The 21,066-nt window shown below is 44.2% G+C and overlaps 2 protein-coding genes across 2 annotated transcripts; both read right to left on the bottom strand.

Moving 5' to 3' along the window:
• Window positions 1-8,553: 8,553 nt before the first annotated feature.
• Window positions 8,554-12,753, bottom strand: LOC104275260 (acyl-coenzyme A thioesterase 1-like). The gene is made up of 4 exons (XM_009871176.1): window positions 12,677-12,753; window positions 11,327-11,826; window positions 10,174-10,376; window positions 8,554-9,156 (listed from the first exon to the last, which is right to left on the bottom strand). The coding sequence occupies exons 1-4, from the start codon at window positions 12,751-12,753 to the stop codon at window positions 8,554-8,556; spliced, it is 1,383 nt and encodes a 460-aa protein (XP_009869478.1).
• A 637-nt stretch (window positions 12,754-13,390) lies between these two features.
• JMJD7 (jumonji domain containing 7) lies at window positions 13,391-20,831 on the bottom strand (the record flags this gene model as incomplete). Its single annotated transcript, XM_009871175.1, has 7 exons — window positions 13,391-13,595; window positions 15,254-15,413; window positions 16,095-16,171; window positions 17,960-18,055; window positions 18,479-18,535; window positions 19,353-19,606; window positions 20,547-20,831. Coding segments are annotated over 7 exons (1,018 nt in total), but the record flags the coding sequence as incomplete, so codon positions are not given.
• Between the last annotated feature and the right edge of the window lie 235 nt (window positions 20,832-21,066).

Raw genomic sequence — 21,066 nt, 5'->3', positions numbered from 1 at the left:
ATGTTTGAAATAACAGTCTCCCCTTTTCTGTGAGGATGCTCCTGACATGGTCCTGAGAAATCAAATGCACAGATTCTTCTGCAGGACACTCTTTTGCCCTTTCTCCTTCCATTTCTTTGTAAAGCAACTAGTGTCATTTATGTGGAGAGTTGGACTGTAATGTCTAGTCTAATGCGAAGGGCAGAAACAAGTCGGTACACAAAATCAAGCATCAGTCAGAAGTCAGCCTCACATCCAGTTTTCTTAAGCATCATCTTTTTTTGCACTCTTCCAGTGCAAGCTGACTAAAATTGCACCGTGACAGGGTTTCATGCAGCTGCTGCAAATCTCTCATCACTTCACAGCAAGGCTTGTGTTTTGCTCAGTGGCAATATGCACACAAAGCCTCTGACAGCTTTGGACGGAAGATGTGTTGTGGTGGCAGAGAGCTTCGCTCACTGCCAGTTGTCAAATGCTTCTCCTGGGTTTGTAAATCTCGAGTGGGGAACAACAAACAGAACGAGATAAAAGTACAAACTGGTGTCTCCACAGAAGCCACACTTCTTTTCATTAATCACTAAACCTCTTCTACCACTCGGCTGCACTTTGACTTTTACCCAAAGTACTCACAGTATTCCCTCATCAAAGCCATCCTAAAGATATCTTTAAGATCCCCAAGTGCTCTGTGGAATTATTTGCCTGCTTAGGTCTAAGCATAGCATCTTTTCTAAACTCTCCTAGTTCCTCTCAGACTGGAATCTTTTTCTCCTCCTCAAAAATACTTCAGTTCCAGTATGTATTTTCTTTTTCTAAGAGAGGAACCTGTCCTGAACACCTGTCTCAATCGAACTGCCTCCTCGTTAAATTCATCCTTCAGTTTCCATGAACGATGATGTCCAAGACACTACACATTCCAGAAGACAGGAGGAGGTACCGCATCTCCTCCTGAGGTATTCATACATTTGCTGGTCGCTCGTTCTTCTGTGTGTGAATACGATGTGTGGTGTACGCTATTTGAAAGGAGAAGCAAATACGTTCAACACCTCATAGAATCAGAGAACAGTTTCTCATGAGTCAGCCTCTCTATTGCAGAGAAGCGCACTTCATGCTGGCAAAAGAGAACCTGAACAAGCCATTTCTTAGAATCTCAAAAAAAAGGAAAAGGCCCTCAAGGCCACCTCACCTAAACATATGATCAAAGCAGGACTAACTTCCAAAGTTAGATCGTGCTGCTCTTTTTTTTTCAGACAAGAATGTTCACAGTTCTTCCACAATCTCCTTGGGCACCACTTCCAGTGTTTTACCATTCTTACTGTGAAGAATTTTTTTTCTCCGCTGTTTCCTAGTTTTGCCACGTTGCAAACTGTGGCCCAAATGTGTTGTTCATGCACTGCGCATTGCCTGCTATTGGAATAGAGCACACTCAGCCTGCACCACTTTTTCAGTTTGAACAACTTTTTTTTTCTCCAACGGTGTCTCAGCTGGTTCCAGTGGCTTAATTAGTTGAACTCTGCTTCAAGGTCTGACTGTTTTGCCTACTTGCAGATATGCAAGGTAACCCACAAACCAAAAGAAGCAGCTCTCTGACCACTCTCCTCACCAGAACTGCTGTGGGTGTTAACCAGCCACCATGTCCCTAGCATGCAAATTATCATGTAAAAGAGTTTAGGGTGCCTGACCTTTCTTATTTAAAGCCTTGCACAGTGTCATAATAATCAGTCACCAACATGCACTCCAGCACAGCCTGTTTCACGGTTGTTTGTAAGCACAGACCCCTAAGAAGGATTTTAACCTTGATCCTCAACTTACAGGAAAGGGGAGCATGCGATTGTGTTCTTGAATTATAATCCAGCCTACAGAAAATAGTCAGGAAGGTTACAAAAGCAATCAGTGTAATGAAAGGATTCAGAGGGCTTCACTGTGTCAACATTTACCTACCATATACTACAAACAGGAATATGAATATTCACCATAAAACTGCAGCGAGATAGAGTTTGATACAACACAAAAGATTTGGTTTTATTGCATCTGCCTAGATCATAAGAAAGGAGACTATAGAATTATTCAGAACGACAGTCCAGTTCAGAGAAGAATCCCCCCATATGAATTGCCATTTATGAACTTTTCTTGCAGGACAAAAAAATGCCCTTATCAGCAAGTATGGGCCTTCCAGACATACCTTTCACTGGAAAATAACATCGTCATGCTCCACTTTTCAACAGACAGTGCACGCTCCACTGCAACATCCCCACAGCTAAAGCAGTTTGCTCTTTCTTCAGTCCATTGGCAGCAGCCCAGAGCCACATGCCAGGAGTTTAAGGGAGGGTTTACTGAAAATTGGTGCACACTTGTAACAATCGAGTCTCTGTCAAAGAAGAAAGATGCAAAAAGTAATTAATTTTTCCTCCTTTAGGCATTGCTGCTTCAGTCACAAGTAAGGGGAATGTCCTAAGTACTGCAGGGCTATGGTGCTGCGTGGGAAGAGGCACGGCACGCTCCTGAGTTTTACGTGCTGCACGATGGTGGTTTTTTTTCAGCTCCTAACCCACCTCGATGCCTGAAACTGTAAAATATTATTCCTCTTGTGCACACCTCATCTAGAAATTCCTCACTCATGGTGTATTACTTAGGTGAGGAAAAACTCCTAATCCAAACAAGAAGCAAATGATGCTGTATCTTAAGGAAAGTCTCTTCCACATTGCTCGTTTGCGATTTTTACTAATCACTGCACAATTATTGCATTTTCAAACCACTCATGATCACTGCACATAAGCAAGCTCTATGATCTCCTCAGTTGCTGAGGCACCTTCTCATTTACTGCTCTGCAGTAAACTGTAGAATTTAGGAACAAGTAGGCATCAAAGCAGGATTTGATATAAGACTCCTAGAAGTCTGAAATAGAACTCCTTTTACAAGAATAATAAAATTCATGGCAAACACATCTTTTGAAGATAAAACTGATTCCTCTGCCTCAGTCCAGCAGCCCATTCTAGCCGAGCATACTGGCTCTGCCAACGGCCAAAGAAGAGGTCCATAGCAGAAAGCAAGAACAGCAGAAGAGTATCGTTGCAATGGTCCAGAATACTCTTCCAGACTCCCATAATTTGTGGTTTTTGGACTCAAAGAGCAGAGGTAGTGTCTTTAAATTTAGTTAGCCTTGACAGATTCTTCTTACATACATTTGTCCAATGCTTTTCTGTTGCATCTAATCAGCACCTTGTATACTTGGACGGTAAGTCACTGTGGAGTGGGCTTGTTTATGTGACTTCCATCAGGGTGGAGCCCATTCTCATCCACAAAGATGCTTTGAAGACCAATGGGAAATACAACTGGCATAGCTGAAGCAAATGACGAATACATTTTATTGATCTGGAGCCTTAAATCCAGCATTAGCAATGCTAAATTTAAATCTGCAAAGTCTCTGGGTCGGCAGCACAAAGGCTCAGTAGAGTAGATCAGTCCTGACGTCACAGTCAGTGGCTGGCAGGGAAGGGCTGGTGAGCAGGACTAACGTACAGAGCCCAGCTCACACAGTCATTCTCAAACTCTGCACAGCGCCAAAGTGTGACTTTTAAGCATCGCGTAATGTTTGAATTTTTAAGCTCAGCATCCAGAACTTGTAAATAAACACAGCGTAATCAGTGTGTGTACTTATCAGTGCAATATCAACATAGGAGGTTCTCACAAATAATCGGAGCAGATTGAAGGATTTGTCCTTTCGTCTTACTCCAAGCTGGATGGCATCACCGACGTACATCACTAGGTACAAACTCCAGTCACCTGTGTACCCCCACACAGGGAGGTAACCTCTGAACCACAGACACCTCCTGTTCTGCGAGCTCTGTCACCAGAAATGGAAAGCTGAGCAGGCTGGCTTTGAACAGGAATGCTCTACAGATAGCTGTGTTCTGCTGGTGTGATGCTAACGGCTTTTCCCAGGGTTTTGTTCCTGCTCAGTCATAACAGTCGGTCTGTTCAGCCAGCATTTGGCTCTGTACCCAGCCTTGGCTGTTCTGTGACCTACACACAGACATGGTCAAACCAGCTGATTGCTGCAAATGTTACTTTTAACCAAGCACAACCAAAGCAGTGTCACGGGAATTCCTTTCATTAATAGCAAACTCAACTTTAAACAAACAACATGGAAATAAGAGCGGCCTCCAGACTCCGTTGGCATAATTTAAAAAAAAATAAAATACTAAACTAGATCAAAACTTCAACTAACACAAAATACTTCAAGTAAACCATTAGCCCAGTCTGAATGACCCATCTGAACGGTCTACTGCTCCCCTGATCTCAATTTTGCTACTGAGATGCCACACATGGTGCACTTTTTCAGTGTTCATCACACAAAACACACTGAATACACTCATTAGCCACTACAAATATACTGCAACGTGTCCGCTCTCAGGGCTAGTAGAAGAGTATCCCCTATACAGTTCTACAGCTCTTAGACTGGCAGAGATGTTTCATTGTGCCTAATCTACCCCTATAAAGCTGTCCTTCTGACCCACCCAAAGGTAGTTTACCAGAAACAAGACCAGTTTGAGGTCATTTCTCAACAAAACTGCATAATACCATCTGATCTCCACCAGTCAAAGCATCATGGTTCCTAGTTGTCAGCATTACCTCATGGCCTGTTCAGCTCTGGCCTTCGGTATCGCTGAGAAACACATCCCCTCTGCCAGCAGGTCACGCAAAGTGTCGGGGTGACCTGGAATCAGGTTGGTCTGGGTCACGGCCAGTGGGACAGGAGCGGAATTGTGCAAAAAGTAGAGAAAAAAGAGAAAGCAGACATTATGCCTCCAGGTGAGGGTACAGATGGCCACAGAAAGAACAAGATTCCTAGGAGGCATGAAACACATTCCTGATCTAAATGGAGCATAAGCGGTCTCAGCTTTACAGGGAGTGGTATGCAGACTGCCAGGGAAGCAGTAAGTGCTGTTCCAGCAATTTGATGTGATATTTCTACTGAAAGGTACAGACCATTGACCCCTTCCACTAGTCTTCCTGCACCAAGGAGACAAGTACCTCTGATCTGAAATGATCCAGAGATGGGAGGATGGCTGGAGCGCACAACGACCCACCAAGCATTCACTTTCCTGTTTTCAGAAATGGATCACAATTTAGAATCAGCTGGACTAGTTATTGCAAACCTAACTAAAATCGCTGCTTGAGTTACCCAATAATCTTGGTTTGGCATAAGGCCATGTTGGCCTTGAAAAGCACGATATCGCTCACCACGGCTGCTTCTGGCAACCCCACGCACGTTCCTGCTACTTCCTTCTCTGATCCAGCTGAAGATTTTAATCTTCTTTTGTGCTTGGTTTTGTGATTTTTTTTCTCCACAGGATTAGCTCTCAGTTAGATCAGCAAGCAGGAAAAAGGCATGACTGCCTCTTGGGGCAGGAAGGTATTCTTAGAACTGTTAAGCTGGAGCATAATAGCACACTAAAGTGACTTTAACGCAAACACAGATTTACAGTGTAGACACAAAATGTTAAATGTTCAGTGCCTTAAACCACTGAAAAGCTACAAGTGTAAATGAATAGAATGCAACTCATTTAACTATTTTTCTCTCAGTGCTGTCTAGAGTCAGAGCCCAGGCATTTTTATTACTTTCATTCTGCAGTTTCTTCCAAGATCAGGTTTAGCTTGTGTTCACTTAAATACCTGATTGGACTTGGTACTTTCAGGTCTGTAGTAAAAGAACATCAAGAACTTGTTCTTCCCCAGCTGTGCACAGCCTAACAACACATGTGGCAATGTAAGGGGAAAGAATCCCACATGTTTTTTCGGGAAGCCTTGAGAAGCACAGAGGACATTGCTCCATGCAGTGCCTAAATGCTTCCAAAATGTCAGAGGAGTCCCTGGAGGTCTTCAAGAAGGGTTAATTAGCAGATAGGACAGCAGGATGGAGCTATGTAAAGAAAATCATCTGGCACAGTAAGTCCACAAAGAAAAGGATAAGCTGTGTCCAAAGGTCTCAGAGTGTGCAAACAGCGTGTGGCCTGCCTCAGGGACACCTAATTTAAAATAATAAGCTCTATATGCTTCATAAAACTTAAATCACACTCACTCGGATTATTTTAGATTTCTGGAATATGGGCAGGAAGGCTAAGGTAGAGTTTAGAGGCTTTCCACTCAAGGACAGGCTTTTCCACACCAATTCTTTTTGGGGTAGTCTCCTTCCACAAGTAGAGCTAGAGTAAAGAAGGAAAATTTTAAGAACGCACTGGCAAATCAGCCATCTCTATCGCTGACTGGCTCCAAATTAGCTAGGGAAATCCTCCTGCCCCAGAAGAACATGGCAAGACGTATTGCTCCCTTTTAATAAATTCGTTCACAGCATCTTACTTGCAGGGAGATTGCTTCTGTTTTCTTAAGAGACTTGTCAGAAGCTTTTCTCATTCTCATTTTCATAATAGAAACGTAGTGCAAAGTGCTAAGCAAAGGGATGACTGATGTAAGCATCAAGCCAATATCTTTGGGTTCAAGCTCGTCCTTTGATGCTGTTTTATCCGAAGCACTTTTCAGTTACAGATTACAGGAATAGCTTTCCCCATCCAATTTTTATTAGTTTTATCAGTTGTGCTTGGCGTAGGATCTCTTTGGCAGCTAATGGTCAGTTAGCTTTAATTAAATAAGAACTTTCACATTTCACATTATTAATGTCTCTACTATTCAAGTCTGGAGAAATTATATAAAGCACCCTGACTCTACAGGCTGCAATTGGTAGAATTTTTGCCACTTACTCAGAAAAAGATGTGATCTCAGCCCCATTTGTCTAAATTACCTCTTCAGCAGAAGAAACGTTAAGCAGTCAAAGTCTTCGACAAAACACTGCAGAACATGCTCAAAAGCAGGCATAAGCATCCTATTGAAGTTAGGCCCTTTGCAATTATTTGATACTAGTCTCCCTTCGGTTTCCAGATTCTATTTCCTGAAGAAAAGTTTCAAACTTGAGTTTAACTTTAAAAGACCAGCTGATTTAAAAGGAACTTGCAGCACAACCGGGTTGGCTGGCCCATTTTCCTGTCTGTACGTGGCACTGGGCCGCTCAGCTAAATCAGCTTTTTCAGTCTTTCTTGCCAGCTGCCACCCAAGTGATAAATAAAGGGCTTTCAACTGGGCAGCAAAGCTTTCATTCCTGATCAACAAAACAAAGAGGTCCTATGTGCTATCGTCATCGATGGAGTCACCTCCAGTCTCAACACTGTTTTCCTTGAACTTGGCTGCCAAATGTGACAACATAACAGTCTGTATGAAAGCATCACTGACCACATTGTCGATTTACCGATGGGAAGTATTTTTCCTCTCAATGGTAGCTTCCCATAGACAACGCACTTTCTCAGAAGTTTACAATTTTGTAATTCAAAGTATAGACCGCAAGCTTAAGTGTGTTTGACTTACCTTGTCGCACTGCTCTTCTGCCAGGTCCTACCCACTCACTAAACAACTGGAAAAACCAAAGTCCATGCAGGACATAGACACATGGGGGACAAACAGAAATGAAGAAGAGATAATAACAGAAAACTTGATGGATGACACGTACGGGTGAACAGGAGCAAGACCTCCCCACTCTTAACAGGTCACACCTTGAGCTAAGTGGCACCCACCTACGGTTTTGAGGAAGGGCTGGAGTGCGAAAATCAGAAGTGCCTGAAGGGGCTCACTCTGCCTTGGATGTGTGGCATGAGAGAGTCTACAGCCCCCTGCGGCCCAATGAGCTCATTTTGGGCAGCCATTGCGCTGTGCAGACCCCTACCACAAACTCCACCACTCCTCTTAGGAGGTAAGGACTTCTGTACGTAATCTCTTCAGCCAGGCAAAGTGACAGCTTGTGACTTACAGCCATCAAGAGAGTCAAAGGCTTCATTCAGATAATTTCAAGTAAACTGTGCATACACACACACACACATTGTATTTATTGAGTAAGACAGTGGAAAATTTACCCTGGTATGTAACTTATCTGCAGTCAGCAAAAGATTCAACTAGTGTAAGCTGGATAAGATTCACTTCTGCTGTTTTCTGAGGTACCAGAAAAAAAATGTTAGCGCTGCGCTTCAAAGTCAGAAGCGTGCCTGTGAGATCAGAAATGCCACAACCTTTTTACTAAGAAATGTGAGAAAATGACATACCAAGAAGAAAGGTGAATGTACTGAAGTGTTGTCCCAATCAAATGCTGTTTACATCTAAATTAGTTAAAAGTGGAAGACTAAACAACTCAACAGAAAACTCCTATGTGAGTATCCCCTGCTACGAATGACGGTTGGAGACTGAGGGCAAAGATAGGTCAGTACAAATGCAATCGGCGTGATGGGATGTTGGGTTTTTCTCAGAGGACTACAGCACACAGGCAGATGAGATGATGTCAATCTACAGTGCAGCTGGGGCCAGAAGACAACTAAAATTCCACTCAAAAAAAAAATGAAACATTATTTAGGGAATGAAATTAAACAACTATGTAACTGTGGGGTTTAGAGGAAGGCAGGCCAAGGAACTTCTGATGAGTTTCCAAGATTCAGTGAGAGTTCCAACACCAACCCTGGTTGGCATCTTTGTCAGCTTCCACTACAGCTTGCCCTTAGGGATGTCCGAGTCCATCAAGTGTCGCCAGAAAAAAGCCTGTATCCTGCACCACGCATCTTCCTGGGCTTTGGCATGCTCCCTCCATTGTCCTCCCCAATGCACGAACATCCCGAGCACTTTGTGGATGGAAGCCTGGCACAGAGGCAAGTATGGTGGCTCCAAGAGGTGCCCTGCTCCAGAATAGGAGCAAAATTCCGCTTCCCGACCGTAGCGCTGAAGGCGCTGAGGAGCGTCCTGGCAATAGAGATCGCTTTGCCAGTTTTTGTCATCCAGTCCAGACAGGAAGAGGAACTTGGCCAAGGACCTCTCCAGGGGAATGCGACAATCCCAAGTTGCTGGATCCCTGTGATCATCTAGGATATCTGAAAAATCTACCAGGCCGGACTTGTCACTGGTCTTCATCCTCCCCAAATCATACGGGTGGGCAGGAAGAGTGAAGCCATCCCCCTGCAGGGGAATGAAAGAGTTAAAGCTACTTCCAGATATGCTGACAGCTGCCTTGATGCCAGGTAGAAACGTGGCCATGGAAAGGGCCAGATCAGCTCCTTTAGACAAGCCCAAAACGCCAATCCCAGTATCTTTCACCTGAAACACAGTTATGAAAACAACCATTAACAGCTACTCCTTATTTCCTGGGCTGACATAAAGTTCCCAGTTCTGCTTCCTTCATTTCTCATCTAAGACCACACAGATTTCATCCCTTCCCTCTCTCCGTTCAGGGTGTATCACTCCCATTTCTATCCCTCTGCTGACCCTCCACAAGAGTGACTAAGAATTCTACAGCTCCTCAATATTTCTCCTCCTGTAACACTTCTTCTTTCTGGTGATCTCTGCAGACAAAGCCTCTTTGCTCCCTCCACATCCTGGCTAGACACTTGCTCTCAGTATTGTAGCTTTTATGGCTCCTGTTTCCAATTCCCTTCAATGTTCTTTTCTCAGGTAATTTTCTTTCATACCACTGTTTTGTGATACTCTCCTACACATAACGTTCATCACACCTGAGGCTCAATAGCCAAGTAACTGTTTAAATCAACTTATTTATAGTGAAGACTCTTCATACCAAATCCATTTTGTAATGTGTGTCTTCTAAGATACTCTGGAAGTTTCAGAGCTCTATGAGGAGCAAGACAAACAAACCAGGCTGAATTCTGGCTGCATCCCTGGTTGTCAAGATGGTGTCAACATTCACAAAGTGAATAACAGATTAAGTTAGATCAAGTATTGCTATAAAGTGTCTTTATCATCCCATATATTCAAATACAGCCCCAGCTTCTTAAGACATTGCACGCTCTGCAGTGCTACAACTGTAAGGGGTTCTGTTGTTGAAGTGTTTTACTGCTGTCTTGTGAAACTCACTCAGAATCAAAACCTTGCGACAAAAAGTCAACAGACTTTTTTTTTCCCTTCTAAAATCTCAAAAAATGCAAAAGTAGGGGGGAAAAAAAGCTAAGATTTCTTGCTTCTCCATCTCAGATCACGCTGTCTTTCAGTGCTGTCTCCTAACATCTCAGAAAATTTGTTGCATTCAGTGGCGTGTAACATTCCAATTAGAAAGCTGGAACATAGTTTCTAACGGCAAGAGCACCATAACTTGTCTCTTACCTGAGGCTGCTTCTGCAAGAAGTTCACAGCTTCCTCAAAATAGCTCAGCTCAAGAACCTCTGGCATAGCAGGGAGATCTTCAAAGGCCATGTACACAAGAGCCAGAGTCACAAAGCCTCTGCTAGCCAGGAGACTCGCTCTGTATTCAACGAGACCTCCACCAGATCCATACAAATCCACAAGTCCAGGGAATGGGCCAGGCCCTGCAATGGAAGATGCGTTTGTACATATAATCAAAGAGAAAAGTTTCTGCAGCTGCCCTCTCAGCAGTGCCCCCTCAGCACACATCAGGACAGTAGGTATAAGAAGGAAATCACCCTCTGAATCTTTCCGCAGAGGTTGTCATTCCCAGGCAGACACACAGTCACTGTAAGGACACTAATCTGGATGTTTCTTCTCTCTCTTAGGAACTCATTATAAGAAGTTCACCAGTTGGGCACCCTGCTCCCACCATGAATTTCAGCTGACATTGGGTCAGATGTTCTCAGGCCACTGGGGATGAGTGAATAAACGGTACTGCTTCTTTAGGAACTGTGTTGGCAGGTTTTCCAGGGAGGGAATACTTAGGTTATGAAATGCACCCACAAATGCCAGGCACTGGTGCAGTCAAGCTGCTCTATCAGGTAGAGACTTCTTTCTTTGGCTTTTCTTTAGCCAAAGAGAGAGAGAGACAAGTCCAGAGCCTGCAGGAAGCTCCGTGGCAGCTGCTGGAGTGGCCTAGGCTGGCTGCAGCCTGAGTCCAGTGTTCCAACCATGGCTCGTCCTTCCTCACCACATGGCCAGGGCTGTCACACCCCACAGCTCTGATGAAGGTCAGGGGCCTCTCGGAGCTCTCAGCTGAACAGAAGGGCTAAGAAATAAATGCTCTTTTTCCTCAGAGCTCTCACCGCAGGAGAGAACCCCTCAGCCAGAATAAACAGGAGACACATTGTGTTACCACTGCTGCCCTCCTTGCCCACCCCTGCCTCGGCACTTGACTTGCCTGGGCAGTATCTGCTCCTCCCTGCTCTGCTGAGAGGATCCCAGCAGCGGGACCAAGCACAGACCGAGAGCCATTAGCTGAGGCTTTGCTCTGGGTTTGCCGAGTGCATCCAGAGAACACAAAACGTGCTGTAAATCTCACCTAGAAAACCAGAACGGAATTAAAACTCACCGGGAGGGAGGAAGAGGGTTGCTTTCAGACGCCCTTCCCTGACTGAAATCCTCTTCACCCCCTCTCCTAAAAACCATCGCTCATTGGTGCATTTTCCCAGCAAGCGGCTCATGTCCTCATGGCCCTCATACACTTCCAAGTCCACACAGAAAGGGGTCAGGACGTTTCTCTTTGCCAGCCGCTTGTAGGGTGCTTTAGACCGCAGAGCCCACAGCAGCCCCATCGGCGCCCACCGCAGCCCCATCGGCTCCACTCCCAAATAGCTGCCCCCCAGGGCCGGGGAGCGGCTGAGGTCGAGCTCTCCACTGCTCCCAGCTCTGTAGCGAGCGTGGGCTTGGAAAAGCTCCCCGCTCTCGTCCACGAGGCTGGCTCGGAGGGTGACGGCCTGCTGCGGCAGGAGACCGGCCACACGGATCTCGACAGGGTCATCGAACAGGCACCTCAGCGAAGGCAGAACCGTCACCCGCGCCGTCGCCATCGGAGAGAGGAGCTGCCCTCTTCTGCGGCGTGAAACTGCACCAACTGTGACTGTCGTGGTTAGCCCGTGGCTTCCCGGGTTTAAAATCTCTGCTCAAAGTCCAGGAGGAACCAGGGTGTCTGCTTCCTTCAGTCGGCAAGCACGGGCTGCTGGGAGACGTAGTTCAGAGCGCGGCTCCCTCCAGACACCCCGGCTCGGGGGAGGAAAACGCTCACACCATCCATCCACACAGACAGGATGGCATCGTTCCTGGCATGCGGTCTAACTTCTGATTAGAAAGAGAGACTAAATTGCAAACCCCAGAGCGACAGAAAGAGATACTCCTATCATCTTTCCCCTCGACTGTGGGAAAGTCCGGATTCAACCGCTTGGGAGCTTTTGTCAAGGCACAGTGAGCACAAACCAGCCCCGAAGTAACGTGACATCTTAAGCCAGTCACAAAACAAAATCTGTCCTTAATTCCTCTCGAGTTTTCAGCAATTTCTGGACAAGCGCCACAACGTAAAGTGATGCTTTAAGCTTTAAAAAAAAAAAAAAAAAAAGAAACAGGCAAAGTAAAAGGATGATTATATTTTTGTTCACACTAATCAAACTTGTCTAAAGGGTATCTGCACTTTCTTAATTAATACACAGAAAATAAATTTCCACCCATATTGCTAATGTTGCTAAGTAACTGTAAGAAGATTTGACGATAAATACCAACTTCTGGTTTTCATAAAAAACAATACTACATTTTTGCAACATCTGTGTATTTAACAGCCTTCTAGTCCTACCCTGCAGGTCTCAGACACGTGAGGAGTCTCATTCCCTTCTGTGGAAATACAAATGGAAATCAGGGCTGCAGAAATAGGCTCCTGGATCATACAGCTTGCCTGACCACGCGTTCGGCAGCGATTACTGGCAAAGCAATGAAAGAATCCACGAGGCTACAAGCTGGGAAATTGCACATTGTGCCAAGAGACCACAGGCAACGTGCAGGTCTGCTGTAGATCTGGCATAGCAACTCTAAAATCACCACTCAGAATGTAAGAGAATGTGGCTACATTTAAATACAACAGTGGGAAGAAATAAAAACCAGCCATAAAAACATGGAAAACCACCATTATTGACTTTTGCATGTCCTCCTAGATATCCTTTAACCCTCATGTCATTTGAAAAAAAAATAGAACAGAATGAAGGTTTTAAACTGACCTTTTATTGCAGAAGTTGTAATTTCTCACCATCACAAAACCACAGCCATGGAACGTAGTGATTTACAACTGGACAGAACTTTTGCCCCAAGTCAAACGCTTGTGTTGGCCTGATGCAGCCTGATGCGCAGGTGGGAGGCTGAGCAGATCATTCTTTGTCTGCTTGGATTGTAAGGAAAACAATCTATAGAATCTGAACAAGCAGTCACAGCTTCTGTTTTGGGATTTCCAAAACCTGGACTGCCTCCTTTCAAATTTTATTTTGCTCACCATCACTGAGGCAACATGCAAAGACCTAAAAATGCTGTTAGGAAACATCCTACTCACAAGCCTGGTCAATTGATCCGGACTCTGAAACCAAGCAAAATAGTCATGGTCTGTTTGTCAGATGTTGCTGAGGGGAATTTCATGTTCAGTTCTTTTCACTTGAATCCTGTTTGCACTCCAGTCACAGCCACTGATGACTGTATCACACCAGAGGGAGAGATCACAAGCTGAGTCTCCCACCTCTGCTATGACACTTTGACAGCTTTTGTGAGACCATCCAGTAGTTGATAATAGCTGTATTTCAGGTCGTATTCCATGTCATACCAATAATTCACTGAGGGGACAAGAAAGAGGAAAACATTTCTAAGGCTAGAATGCAATCATTTACAGACGTGTTCACAGACTGTTTTACACAGTTCAGCTAGTGCAGGCTTCTCCTTATTACTGACTGAACTTTGTAACGAGCAAATCTTTGGCTACAGCCAAAAATAACGAAAGTAAACGTGAGAGGTCTTTAATAGCGCTGCCAATGCAACGCTGTCTCAACCCAAACCAACTCCTCTGCAGGCTGCATACTGAGGATTCTTCGGAGCAGAAGCTGGTAAAATGTTTAGGAAGAGAGAATATATGCTTCTATTTAGATCAAAAATACCAAATACAATGAAAAGTTTGTTATCTGGATAGGCAACTGTCCTCCTCCAAGTGTGTAAAGAATGGCAAATTCACCACTACTTCACAACAGTCCTCAATGAGGCATTCCTTTAATTTAGCTTCTCGTTTTAATTTTGGTGTACATCTCCTGAAAAAATAAGTCAAGCAGTATAATATTGTACCAATGGTTTTCAGAGGAGGATACTCTAGTTTCAGACACTTGCTGGAGTAGACCCAGAGAATATTGATTTTTTTAAGTGTATACAGCCTGCTGTGCAGTTAACAGACTAAAGGCCAAATAAACTCATCAACTCCAGCATTTCTGCTAGACAGAGCAGAAGAGGATGGCTAGGGGCTTGCAACTGGAAACAACTCCACTTTTTCTAACAAGTATTTAAGGACTGATGCAGCAGGATTGAGCAAATAGAGTAAGAGCTTTACTGCTCGCTTGTCTTTTTACCACAGTACTGCTAATTCTGAAAAAAAGGGCTTGCAATGTTTGCAGTATTACACAAATACCAATGTCATGTTGTTCAAAATACTGTGTTTACTCTTCCTGGGCAGACAGGATTCTTTCAAGTAAAGGACAGCAAAATATTCTTCCTCGACCCTTGCAAAACTTACATGACATAACAATAATACTTCACACCATCCCCACCCCGCCACCTGCACCAAATATGCAATGCCTAAAATTTTGCAACTATCTTTGATTAAAAAAAAAAAAAGATCTTGGGAGAGATGATGATAAATCCTACAAAAAAGAGATGGCAAGACTTTTGATAAGTGCAAGGGCTCAGTAACACAAATAAAGGCTTATTAGCAAGGTAAGAAACTGGGTGAGAGCAGATTCTAGCTCATGTGACAAGAGAGTATCTTCCACATTGCGTCTACATCCGTGCCTAAAGCTAATACACTTTCTGGCTTCCTTTTCTTCCCCCAGAACCTTTTTTGCTGATGTGATAATGGCACATGCCATGTTGCGGTTTCTTCATGAAAGGTGCGTAGTTAGCAGGTTGCAGTTAGCAAACTAGACTGACAAACTGCTTAGCTCTGTGTCATAAATGGAATCTGGATCGTGCTCGCTGAATTAGCTACTCTTCTCCACACTCGACAACTAGAAAGGCTTCTTCTTCTGCTACGCCCTGTCAGCAATGCTATGAATTCCAAGCAAAAGGACTGCAAGAAGGCAGCCCGTGGCGTCTGCCAAGATCGTTATTTCCTCCTGAGGAGGAGCAGATGATCTTAAATGGACATTTGGTCCCAGCTGTGCTTCACTGTGGGCTATCGAGCTGCACGCCCACCACAGTGCAAAACCACATCTGGAAATATTGTGCTTTTTACCTGCTACACAGCCATGTGATTGCTGAACGTGATGGAACCAGAGAGAAGGCAGGTATAACATCTCACCAGCTTTCACCGTACACCGCAACGGTTTTGCCTGAGCATACTCTGGATACTGCTCCAGATTCGGGTTCAAGGGGTCCAAGGGGATCCAGGGCACCTAAAAGCAAAAGGGCATGCCTGTGGTGCTGACTCTGGCAAAACAAAATCCAGCAAGTGTCCAGAAAAACAACTGATAACCAAACTTACTAGGTTACAAAACATGTATTTTGCTGGGAATAGGTCAAGGATGCAAAAATTTGCCTCCTTTGGCAAAACATTTATTAGGTAAAGGATGTTAAACGTCAGCCATGCAACTCTCATCTCGTGCCATACTTTCAAAACCTCCAGCCCCTTAAGTCCACTTGTTCCTCCTACATTCAGTACTTGAGTATTTTATCTGCACTGCTCTTTTTAGAAATTCCTGTCTTCTTCTAAAGTTCTCTGGTCTAATTTTATTCCCAGCAGCTAAACCCCCTCTTCCTGCTGGGAAATCCCTCTTGCCTGCACTGATTTGTTCAATGCCCTAGGGGGTTATAAATTTAAAAGTCCTTTACCAGATCTGTTTAAGTTTGGTGCAAAGAAGGTAGTTTATGATATCAATGGTTTCAGGTGTGCCATAAAAATCTTTTCTGGAAGCTGGGCATCCCTTGCAAGCAGAAAGATACAAATGAAATATCTGGGTATTCTCTTTCACATAACAAAGACTTCCTATCCTTCAATGAACATGCTCAGTTTGAGGGCTCAGGAGTGTCCAAAACTATGTTTATGGTACTGATTGTATTCTTTATGTACTTTTTACCTTATCTGCACTCTTCTCATCCACAATTTCAAATGAGCCATCCTCTGATACCTGGTAGGTTGCTGGCTGATAGAGTTCTGAAACCACAGCGAGAATTAAAAGACACAACTCAGAGGAGTACTCAGAGAAACTAATGGCAGGGCATATCACATTTCCATCAAATAGAAGAAAAATTAAGACAAAATCATTTTCAACTCACTGTCCTTACCTATGTCCATTTCAAATTTTATCCAGTTTTTTATTTTTTTATTTTTTTAAGTCAGTCTGAATAATGAAGTGCCTTCCTGTTGGAAATTCCAATGCACCTTCTTCACAGGAGTTATTCTCCACAAAACCCATTTACTCCTGGTCCTATTTTGTTCAAGTAACGGTCTTGTTTCCCTTTTGGAATAAATATATCAGAAATGCATCCCTGACTTACACATCGTTCTACATTCTGCTATTTCTTCTTAGGTCAGCCTAGCAAGACAGCATTCACAAGAGTTATTAGTCACCTTTCACTTCTAATTTTATCCAAAGGGCTCAGCAACTGCTTCGAGATAGTGCAGGCTGCTTTTCTTTCACTGCTTCTGCGCCCAGGGTTTTCCAAGTTCTCGCCTGAGAGGGTTTCTCTCCACGAACCTGATGTTCAGAAAGATGGACTCATCTTTTTACTACTCACTACAAAATATGTTATCTCTCTTCTGTGCTGTAACAGTAACTTGTTTTGCAATATGTGACTCTCATAACAGACACATATTTCATGTATTCACATAAATATGACACCACCTCTCCTACGAGGACAGGCTGAGAGAGTTGGGGCTGTTCAGCCCAGAGAAGAGAAGGCTCCCGGGAGACCTTATGGCAACCTCCCAGTATATAAAGCAGGGCCATAAGAAAGACAGAGAAAGACTTTGTACAGACGCCTGTAAGCAACAGGACAAGGGACAACAGTTTCAAACTGAGAGAGGGTAGGTTTAGATTGGATATAAGGCAGAATTTTTAGAGATGTTTCGAGACGCTGGCATAAGTTCCCCAGGGAGATTACGGATGCCCCATCACCGCAACTGTTCAAGGTGTGTTGGACGGAGTTTTGAGCCACCTGGCGGAGGATGGACTAGATCATCTTAAAGGACCCTTCCAACTCAAACCATGTCATGATTCTGTGATTTAGAGGTTGTAAACAAAATGAAGCCAATATAAATAAAATATTGTAGCAGTGCACATATCTGGGCAAAATTATATTAGTGTCCTATAGCACTCTGCATTTGCTTAATGTGAAGGTCTGAAAGTCAACGAATGGGAAAACAAAATCTATGAGACATGAAGTTAAGCTGTCCATCTTCTAGGTGACACAGCAGTACAACAAACTATTACTGTGCACGTAGGAAACAAACAGAAAGAAGGAGAAAATGGGCAACATGAAGTAACACTGCCATAAGAATCTCTGTTTTAATTTCTCCAGTTACAGAGATTCAGTTAATAACTTTAATATTTCATTAAATTATAACTTATTTTTCATCTCCCTGGCGTTTTTTCCTAGAGAAAAGAATGAGCAGGCAGAATCCAAACCTGTTAAACATCAAAAGATGACATGCTACAATACTGACAAAATACTTAAATAATTTAAATATTCTAAAGCTGAAGAGACTGCCATGAGTATCAATGAACCTATTACTTTACAAGACTCGTAAGCCTTACCTCAAAATAACGTTTGTAACACAAACTACCTGCAGCATGAAAGAGAAGAGATTTCTGTTTGTGCTGTAAAGTGTTACACTGGATAAACATTAAGATGTTATTTCTGCTTCCTTTTTCAGATCTTTCAATATTTTAGCCTCTCCTCCTTCCAACCTCCAGACAATACTGCAGAGTAAATTATGTACCATACGGGATGAAGGGACGGTCACTCGGTGGATGCAGCAGAAACTGTTTCTCTCCAGATATCACACAGTACAAGTTCTCATAGTGATCTTTATGTACTAAGATTGAGGGGGAAAAAAAAAAAGAAAAAACAAGAAGAAATGTGGAGGAGAGAAAGTCAGCATTATTTCCTTCTCTACATCAAAAAACTACAGTGAACTGAACTGTCTTGTCCTCTTATTATCAGGCTGCTTCCTCCTTTTGCTGCCAGTGGAAAGTAACAATACAATGTTGTAGCAACTGTATTCAGTGAAGCAAATTGTCAGTGCCTCCCATGACCCAACACCGGGTAGGTGCACCCAGAGACAGAGCAGCACGAGGCTGCAGAAGCGCAGAAGAAAGAATGTAAAAAAGCCCGTTAAAGTAAAATCGCCTTGTCAGAGGAAATCCAGAGCTCTGCTGAGCCACTAACTCAAAACGAGCCCGCTGAAACGTGTGCTGAAAGTCCACAGAGGACCGACAGCGCCATTAACAATACGTACAAGATGTCACAGCAGAAGATTCCCCAAGCCAGAAATTCACAGCATCAGGCTTCTTCCCTGTATGGTTAGGGAATAGAGAGATGTTGTCAACAGAAACAGAATTTGAAGTGTCATGTTTAAAAGCATTTCAAATAATTTTCCACTGATTTTTGCCAAATCCTGTCCTTTAACTTCCTTCATAACTATGGCAGGTTTCATTGCAGATAGTGCTCAGTGAGCAACAGCAACCTCCTCTTACACTGGAAGCCACTGCAGGGCCCATCACGCTCACGGCATAGCATCATCTCTCCCCAAAGTGATGGTTACAACCCCGTGTTTCCACATTCTTAATCCCTACTATTTATCTCGCAGAGAAACTGCAGCATGTCTAGGTACAGATGCAAAAAGGTGAGATCAGAGTAAATAATTCTCTTTTGACATTTTAAGGAGAGACTTGCTGTGAAATTGAAACCAAGTGAAGCAGAGCAGTGTTTAACTACAACCAAAGATCTGTAATTTTACCAAAGTCAGTGGGAGCTGTGTGTTGTTTCACTCATTTGCTATCACAGCTTTAGTAGCAGCAGCACGAATCCCAGTTGGAACCTGACTCTAAATTGGAGAAAAGCCACTACACAAGAAGTGCTATTAGCACTGTCACCATGTTGCTTCAGTTATGATGGTCCCAACACTCAACTGAGATACTGATTCTGGGATAACCCAAACCCATAACTTGGATTACTTCATTATTAAGTATTTTACAACTTCTGCTTTCTAAGGGGATGAAACCAAACTGTGGCATTCGGAAACAGAACAAACATTCGCCATGTACCTGGCACGACTGCTTTAAAGCTCCATACCAAACATTTACTGAATACAGGAGAAATACAAGGTTTACCAAGCGCCTCACTCATCCATGGTATGTCAGGCTGCACGTCACTGACAAGTTCAGGGAACTCCTCGGTGAGGTTTGAACACTGCTTCTGCACATAGAATACGTTGGGAGAGGTCACTTTCTTCTCTACAATGTCCAGAAAATCCACAAAAGGCATTTGGCGCTCCTCTGGCATGACAAAACGGTCCTGAAACACCGCATCTGCATAACCATTTGGTGTCACTGCCACACTCACTACCTTGGGACCCACTACCTTCCTGCAAAATAAATCAAAGGATTATAACCCATGTACTGGACATTAGTTACTTTAAAAACAACACGTTTCACAGGTAGCAAATGAGAGAAGCCTGGCTTTCCATGGATGAGTGTCTCCAGACCACATTTTTGTCTGGTAAGCACTCCAGTGTCTGCTCCGATTGCTCCCTGAGTCTTTTCTGCCTCTCTGAATCCTCTCCTAAACAGGCAAGTTCACAGAGGAACATCCTTTCTATAATTCTGTGTAGGTGCAAGGCCCTCTTTGGCCAGTTCTTTTCACAAATCACAGTGGAGCCTGATAGTCTGGGGATCACTCAACCCAGACAAATCTGGGTGGCCACATGCTCAAAAGCAGTCGAGGAGGGAGAAGCAGCGGCCAGAGATTGACAGACACACCCATCGTGTGAGGCTAACAGCCCTTAGTTCCAGAACAAATTTAGCTTTAAACCCACAGATTTGGGTCTAACACACGGATTTTAGGTATAACCATAAATCCCCCTCTTAAAGAAAAATCTCCCTTTAAAAATTCAGTCATTGTTGAAATGATCATTGTTTTTTTATTTTAAAAAAAACAAGGTGTACTCAGCCACAACCAAGCCAGTCTGTTCCAAAAGCACCAGGGCCCCGCTTCAGCTGGGAGGGCACAAGGTGGAGCCCAGGCTGGAGCACAGCAACAGGACTGGGTTTCCATCGCCTGAGCTTTGGTCTGTGCCCAGTGAAAACACCCACCCTCCCGACAGCATCAGAGCTGGCCAGGACAGCGTGTTTGCAGGAAAAACATCTGTACATCAATTTCGGACATGGTGGCAGGGCTGAACACCAACACACAGAAGCACACAGGAACGTGAGCTAGTCTTACTATTAAAAACAAAGACTAAGAAGACCCTTTTACTGAGCTCAACCAAAATCGACCACTAGTCCTGCTCCAAAGCTCGTTCATACCTGAGGTACGCCAAGGTCCATTTCTTCAGAGCTGGCCAGTGGCTGATGGCATTCTGAATTATACACGGTTTATTCGGACTCACCCATTCTCGATAAAACTCCAGCGGGGACGGAGGCCTGTCAAGGTAAGGTACGGACTCCGGCCACCCCAGCTCTGTCCGGGCAAACGACAGACGTTCGTGCTCCGTGTCCCAGAGAAGCGTGTGCTGCTGGCACACTAACCACCTCCAAACGCCCCGCAACAAAGAAGGCAACGCGCCCCCACCCAGCTCCAAAAAGCACTCTCTGAAAACCCAGGAGGAATAACAGAAACCCAGGAGGAGTTACAGAGAGTTTCAAAGCCTGGAGAAGACCTGAGGCCATTGCCCCGCTGCCAGCACCCACCAGCCCACAGCAGAGCAGGCGTGAAGGACGAGCGCTTACAGGGGAGTATTTGGGAAGCGGGACAGTGCTTTGTTTGGCTCTTTTACACATCGCAAACCCACTTCTCCTTCCCACGGGGCGGCCTGGAGAGAGCCGG

Source organism: Apaloderma vittatum, unplaced genomic scaffold, assembly GCF_000703405.1.
Source record: "Apaloderma vittatum isolate BGI_N311 unplaced genomic scaffold, ASM70340v1 scaffold606, whole genome shotgun sequence".
Lineage (NCBI taxonomy): Eukaryota > Metazoa > Chordata > Aves > Trogoniformes > Trogonidae > Apaloderma > Apaloderma vittatum.
The sequence above is the reverse complement of the archived record's forward strand: the minus strand, read 5'-3'. Positions and strand labels throughout refer to the sequence as shown.

Excerpts from the sequence above, each read along its gene's own strand:
- LOC104275260 (XM_009871176.1), bottom strand. The coding sequence starts at position 12,753 with ATGTGCAATTTCCCAGCTTGTAGCCTCGTGGATTCTTTCATTGCTTTG. Across the intron at positions 11,827-12,676 it reads GCTGCCGAACGCGTGGTCAG|AAGAGGGCAGCTCCTCTCTC; the intron begins GCAAGCTGTATG and ends TTCACGCCGCAG. Across the intron at positions 10,377-11,326 it reads AACCCTCTTCCTCCCTCCCG|GGCCTGGCCCATTCCCTGGA; the intron begins GTGAGTTTTAAT and ends CTTCCATTGCAG.